Source organism: Neophocaena asiaeorientalis, unplaced genomic scaffold, assembly GCF_003031525.2.
Source record: "Neophocaena asiaeorientalis asiaeorientalis breed wild unplaced genomic scaffold, Neophocaena_asiaeorientalis_V1.1 scaffold86, whole genome shotgun sequence".
Lineage (NCBI taxonomy): Eukaryota > Metazoa > Chordata > Mammalia > Artiodactyla > Phocoenidae > Neophocaena > Neophocaena asiaeorientalis.
In genome coordinates this window covers 5449163-5456136 of record NW_020175039.1, presented here as the reverse complement: position 1 = coordinate 5456136, position 6974 = coordinate 5449163, and the positions used below count along the sequence as shown (strand labels likewise).

The window sequence follows — 6974 nt, the reverse complement described above, 5'->3', positions numbered from 1 at the left end:
CGGCGCCGCCAAGCCCCTGGCGGTGCCCGTGCCCACCGTGCCCGCGGCCGCCACCACCTGCGAGCCGCCGTCGGGAGGCAGCGCCGTCGCCCCACCTCCAGGCTCCGGCGGAGGGAAACCGCCGCCGCCGCCGCCCCCAGCCCCGCAGGCGGCGCCGCCGGTACCTGGCGGCTCGCCGCGGCGGGTCATCGTGCAGGCGTCTACGGGAGAGCTGCTGCGCTGCCTGGGCGACTTCGTGTGCCGACGCTGCTACCGTCTCAAGGAGCTAAGCCCAGGCGAGCTGGTGGGCTGGTTCCGCGGAGTGGACCGCTCGCTGCTGCTGCAGGGCTGGCAAGACCAGGCCTTCATTACGCCCGCCAACCTGGTGTTCGTGTACCTGCTGTGCCGCGAGTCGCTGCGCGGGGATGAGCTGGCGTCGGCCGCCGAGCTGCAGGCTGCCTTCCTCACCTGCCTCTACCTCGCCTACTCCTACATGGGCAACGAGATCTCCTACCCGCTCAAGCCCTTCCTTGTGGAGCCCGACAAGGAGCGCTTCTGGCAACGCTGCCTGCGCCTCATCCAGCGGCTCAGTCCGCAGATGCTGCGGCTCAACGCCGACCCCCACTTCTTCACGCAGGTCTTCCAAGACCTCAAGAACGAGGGCGAAGCCGCTGCCGGCGCCGGGGGTCCTCCCAGCGGGGGAGCGCCCGCGGCCTCCTCCTCCTCGGCCGCCAGGGACAGCTGCGCGACTGGAGCCAAGCACTGGACTATGAACCTGGACCGCTAGGGATACCCAAGGGCCGCGCCCACCCCCCGCCCCAACCCCTGACACACACTCGGAGCCCCCGGGACCATCAAGACGCCGCCGCTCCGCGCCGTGGCCGGAGGAGGAGCCGCCCCTGTCCCGCAGGGGAAGGTGGAGGCCAGGATGCCAGAGGCCGCGGCGTCTGGATTTACTGGGCGCAGGGTGGGGGTGGGGGATGGGCGCGGGAGGGAACCCCCAACCTCACCCTTTCTATCTGTCTGCGCCCCCATCTCTCCAATTCTACCCGGGTCTCCCCCTTCCCTTCTCTGTGTGTCTGTAAGTTCATCTCCCTCGGATTTGTCCATTTCTTCATTTCCTTCCTGTATTTTCACCTTCCCTCCTTCCTTCATCTTCTGCCTTCCCAACTTCCTCCTTGCCTTTCCATTTTCCATTCTTTGGGTGTGTATTTCCGTCTCCATCTTACCCCCTACCTATCTCTCATTGCCCCGTTTATCTTTCTGCACCTGTGTCCCCATCTCCCCTTCTTTTCTTTTTCCTCGCTCCTGGCATGTGTCACCATCTTCCCTCCTGTCTGCCTTCCCCCCTCCGCCTGTGTTAGCTTGCATTTCTTACCCCAACTGAGCCCCCGTACTCTCTTCCCCAGGCCAAAGGGAATATTAGTTCTTAATTTGGATCGGCTGAGGTACTGCGAGAAACTGCAGCCCCGGGAGCCCAGACAACCACCAGGATGGTCCTTCGCCCCACCCCCAACCACCTCTCCCTACCTTTTCCAACGTGTTGCATGCCGGGAGATAGTGGGAGGGGGATGCCAGCTTCAGGAGACTGAGGTTTGGGGAGAAAATGAACCTAGGAGGTCACCCTGGCGGCGGCGGCGGCGGCGGCGGCGGCGCCTCAGCCGAAGGGTGGGAGGAGACAGAAAACTCTTCTTACTCTGAGGGAGGGGCACCCCTCTTCCTTATCCTTAGGTGTTTTTGTTTCCCCCTCCACCCCCACTCCTTTTAATTTATTTGATTGTTTCCGGAGGGAGGGGGGAGGGGCGGGTTGGGCCGGGAGCTGTCTGAGGTGCTGATCTGAGGCCGGACCAGAATTCTCCCGGGAGGGTACCAGGGACTGGGTTGGGCCTGGTGCCGTGTCCAAGGTGCCAATGATGCGGGCCGACGGTGCGGGCCGCATTGTCTGTCTGTCCTTCTGTCCGGGAGAGAACTATAAAGCGCTGGAAGCGCCTGCAGATGTTTTTGAGCCAGCCTTTTTTTGGGCCCTGGGAGGGAGGGAGCGGGAGTGGAACTGTCACAGGCAGGGCAGGAGGGCCCCCATGGGTCTAGTGCGGAAGGTCGAGTCCCTGAGAACTGCTACTGTCTTCCTTCCCCCTCCCCCCAATGGCTTCCATTTTACAGAGTAAAGTGAGGGAGCCACAGAATGGGGCCTGGTGGTGAAGCTGAATTCCTGCTCCCCTGCCCCCACCACCCCCGCCTTCATCTTTTCTGACCTACCTACTCATTAATACCCAGGCCATTTAGGGAATAAGTGATGAGGACGTCAGAAGTTGTTCCCTTTTTACAGAGTGGCTCATTGAGGCAGCACCAGCTACTTGTTGTTGCTGCTTTTCTCTTCCTTCTCCATCTCTCCCTGCCATTCATCCTGTCAAGAGTCCAGTCAGGCCTAAGTCTGTCTTCACCACTCTCAGGTGGGGCCTGAATGCCACACTTAGCCCCATACGCTTCTGCCCACCCATAGGGCTGCTTCAAGGCTGTTTCAGTTACACGCCCACCCAGGGCAGCTTTGGGAGGTCCAACCCTGTTTGAGATTCAGCCCTGGCCCTTTATCCCCAGGGAGGCTAGTACACAGTAAGCCTGGAAGACAGGAGCCATTCTTTGGGGTTGAAAGAAGAAAAATAAGCTATTTGGCCTGAAATTCCTCTTTGGTCCCCATTGCCTTCTTAACCACATAGCTAAGCGCCCCATTCACTATTTCACTGGCCCAAGGAGGCCTGGCTCCATTGGAGCGCTGGCGTCTCTGACCCTGGTCTCCACGGAGACCTCAGAAGGTTTCGGAGAGAGAAGCGGGCGCGACCCGCCAAGAAAAGGTCCTGGTTCGCTGTCCGTGGTACTGACGGGCGCGCTCGGGCTGGGTGAGGGCTTGCAGGGGCAGGAGGATTTGCAGACTCGGCCTCAATTAGGTTTTCCGGATAATTTGGGAGTAGGGTGTGATCCATTTCTGGTGGCAGGTTACGGGAGTCTGGGCCAAGAACCCAGGAATGCCGGCTTCTACTTGCCCTCCTAGGAGGACAGACCTCGACTTTCCCCCGGCCTCGGCCCAGCGCCCTTTCCCCGCCCCCGGCCTGGAGCCGGAAATCCCCAGTCCAGATTTGTGAATCGAGTTCCCGGGGGGAGGTGGGGAGAGCTGGCGGAAGGGAAGGCGGGAGCAGCCGCCCATTGGCTGGAATTTGGCGCAGTCAGCGCGGTGCCGTCATCTTTCTAGGTTTGGGAGGAGAGAGGGCGGAGCACTCGGGTCACCCCGAGGCTGTCGCCATAGTAACCAGACTGAGCGGGCGGGGCCACCTTTCCACTCTCTCACCTCTGGCGGGGCGGTTGGGGGGGAGAGCAATCCTGGTCCGCCTTATTTGGAACTAGTTAGCGAGACTATTTGATTGGGATTTCTGTGTTAGAAGAACCTAATGGGGATGGGAAAGAGACCCGAGAACCTACAGAGACCCCCAAACATCCTGCCCTTGGAGGGAGGGGCCTCTAGATTCTGCCCCTGAATGCATATACTCAACACACTTCTGCTACTGCTCTCGCGCACGCACACACACACACACATACGCGCGCGCGCCTCCAAGAACCTGTGCTCTGGCACTTGGAGAGCTAGAATGAGAAAAAAGCCTCAGTGCGTGATGACAAATTAAATCGCACTTTCCTTGCCATGGCCCAAGGCATGAAACACTGCCGTAATCCGATTAGGGGGTGAGGGACTGGAGGAGGATCAGCATGAATACATGGAAGAATTAGCCTCCTGGGTCAAACTTGGTCAGACTCCTGTTTTATCAGGGAGAAGGCAGTCATAAGGAGGAGGACTCAGAACAGTCTTCTGAGAAGGCAAAGTGAGAAGGGAGTAAATGCAAAAGCAGAGTGCAGTGCCTTCTCTTTATTGTCCAGAAGTGAACCTCTGGGAAAGTGAGTCCAGGCCTAGGAGGGAGGTGGTGAAGAGGGCCCAGAGCTTTAGAGAGGGTCCAGCAGGGATGAGGGAGGGATGGACTGAGGAAAGAGTGGAGATGGAGGATAGGAGACAGAAACCCAGCTGGAGCCATATGACTCAGCATTTCCCCTCAGCAAAGGGCAGGGGTGACTCTCCCAACACAGGGACAGCAGAGAGGGGAGGGAAGCAGGAAAGCGAATGGGCAGATAAATGGTGATCTGACCATTTGCATGGTACATCCATTGATATACAACACATTTTAACACAGAAGCAGGTACGTATGCATTTATACTGATGAAGCTTCATTCAGTCATAACATATACACATCTCCACTTTCCTTCCCTCCCCCACTTCCTGGAGCAGAGGACATTCTGTCCTGAGAGCTATGTTTGCCTGTCTCTGGAACCCTGGAATACGTTGGCACTTAATGGGAAAGGAGAAATACCCAAAATCGCAGACGTGGGGGGGGGAGTGGTTGTCATGGTAACTGCTTTGCCTGCCAGGCACGGTGCCCAGCAACCAGAGAATCTGGCAGTATCCAAGGGGACATCCTGTGGCCTCTACCCACTGGGACTCTGCCTCAGGCACCCAGATGGGCATCTCCAGAAGATTTCTACTACAGGGGCTGCCAAAGCAGCCCCTCTGACCATGCCACCGTGACCAGGGACATCTGGCAGCCAGGTTTGGGGGCCTGACCTTCTTAATGTGCCCCACTTTAAGTGCTACTCCTGACCCCTTCATACATCGTAAACAACACTTACCATGAGTGGCCTCAAGACAGCAGGAGTTAACACTTTAAAGACCTTTATTAAGACCATTACCTTTCCTCTCAGCACCTTGCCAGACATCCAACAAGAAGGTCATCTATAGCCACACACGTTAGGTGTGTAATTGAGGGAGAGAAAAATAGTTTTAGTTCAGTGTGATGAAAGATTGGGTATAAGGTAGATAAACTGCAGAGCACAGTCTCAGGATTCAAGTTCCTTTGACCTGAGTTTAATACACTGATGAGGTTTTTAGAAGCAGTCTCTCTTTTTCACTCGCAGGCTGGCTGACTGACGTTTTACTCCAGCACTCAACCTTCCTTTTTTTTCTGGGCATTCAGATTTAACCTCTTAGTTTCTGGCTTAAAATTCTCCCAATCCAGTTTGGGCCTTCAGGGGGTTTCTTTTCCCCAGGGTTCTATTTATTTAGCAATTAGCTGCTCCCAAGGTCTCTTTCTACTTGGCAATACTGCACACCATAGTTACTCCCCTTTAACGACTTCCCCCCCCACCCCCATTACTTTATACCCCTTGATCATCGTGTCCTGTGACTGACATTTAGCTTCAAGCCCATAAAATATAAAATTAGTCTCTCTGTGTGCATTTTTATATATGACAGCCTAAAAGGATGGAGGGGTGTTGAACAATGTAAACAGGGAAAGACGTATTTCTTTATAACCTTTCTACATTTTACTCCTTTTAAAAACTAATTTACATATTATCCCAGAAAAACACAGGATATGAAGAAAAACATAAGAAAGAAGAGTAATGATGGAAGGCTTGCCCTATAGAGCTAAGGTAGCTAAAACATAAGGCACTGATACAGGAATAGACATACCAGTAGAACAGAATAGATAATCCAAAACTAAACTCCAGCATACGTGGGAATTTAATATATGATAAAGGCACCATTTCAAATCCACTGGGAAAAGATGGATTAGTCAGGAAATGGTTTTGGAACAACTGGATAGTCATTTATATGAAGAAAAAATGTCAATACTTCCTGATTCTTTACCCCCAAATAAGTTCCAAATTGATTAAAAAGACTTAAAGAAAAAACACTATAAAAGTGTTAGAAGAGAGAACAATTTGGAAGTATCTATTAGAAATCTAGATGCACATACTTTTCTACTCTGGAATTCCAGTTTCTAGTATTGACCCTAGAGAAATACTTAAACATATAAAGAGGCATGATAAAGATTTTTTATTGTATTATTGTTTAGAGAAAGATAAATTGAAATCAACCTAAATATCCACCAATAGGTTAGAAATTTTAAAAACTTTGATACATTCAAATTACTAAATACTACAGTATTCAGTTTAAAAGAGTGGATGGGACTGTATTATGTATTATACTGACATGAAAGAGCTCCAAAACATGTAGTATCATTAGAAGTTGCATAACAACACACACAGTACAATATCATTTATGCAAAAGCAAAATAAATCAAACTATAATGTGTGTGTGTGTGTGTGTATGAATAATAGAAGCTTAAGAAAGACACACATTACTCCTAAGTGACTTCTGGGAAGGAACTGGGATTGATGTTGTCTAGGGAACTTTTGCCTTATCTGTGGCGTTTAATTTTTTTACGATAAAAATGTATTAGTAAGTTATCTGCATAACTAGAAAATAGTAATTAGTATGTGACAGTAGTCAAATATTAAATAAAAATACTCGAAGAGTACCTGTATTATTATTATTATTAGTAGTAGTATCGCGTCTTGGGTTGAGTGGAGAACATCTTTTTAGGGATGGAGAGAGCTTAAAGAAAAAGATTGATTCATCTGACTCCATTTAAGCTTTTGAATATTAGAGAAATAGAGAAAAAGAACAACCATAAACAAGATTGAAAAACAGATGACAAGATGAGAGAACATATTTGCAACACAATATATCTTCCATAGAAAATTAGTTAAAACTGTGAAAAGAACTTCACACAAAAATGTAAATAATCAATAAACACATAAAAAGTTACTTGACTTCACTCTTGACCAAAGAAATTCAAGTCAAAACTGTAGTGGGGGGGCTTCCCTGGTGGCGCAGTGGTTGGGAATCCGCCTGCCAATGCAGGGGACATGGGTTCAAGCCCTGGTCCGGGAAGATCCCACATGCCGCGGAGCAACGAAGCCCGTGCGCCACAACTACTGAAGCCTGCGTGCCTACAGCCCACGAGCCGCAGCTGGAGAAAGCCCGCGCGCAGCAACGGGAATGCAATGCAGCCAAAAATAAATAAATAAAATAAATAATAAATTAAAAAAAAAAAAAA

The 6974-nt window shown here is 51.4% G+C and overlaps 1 protein-coding gene across 1 annotated transcript in view; it reads left to right on the top strand.

Annotated features, from left to right (window-relative positions):
- CDK5R2 (cyclin dependent kinase 5 regulatory subunit 2) overlaps nucleotides 1-796 on the top strand; it is a 1963-nt gene extending 1167 nt beyond the window's left edge. The window contains exon 2 of the mRNA XM_024763144.1: nucleotides 3-796. Coding sequence (XP_024618912.1) covers nucleotides 3-766 — 764 coding nt within the window. The 3' untranslated portion in view covers nucleotides 767-796. The remainder of the gene's footprint in view (nucleotides 1-2) is intronic.
- Nucleotides 797-6974: the final 6178 nt, after the last annotated feature.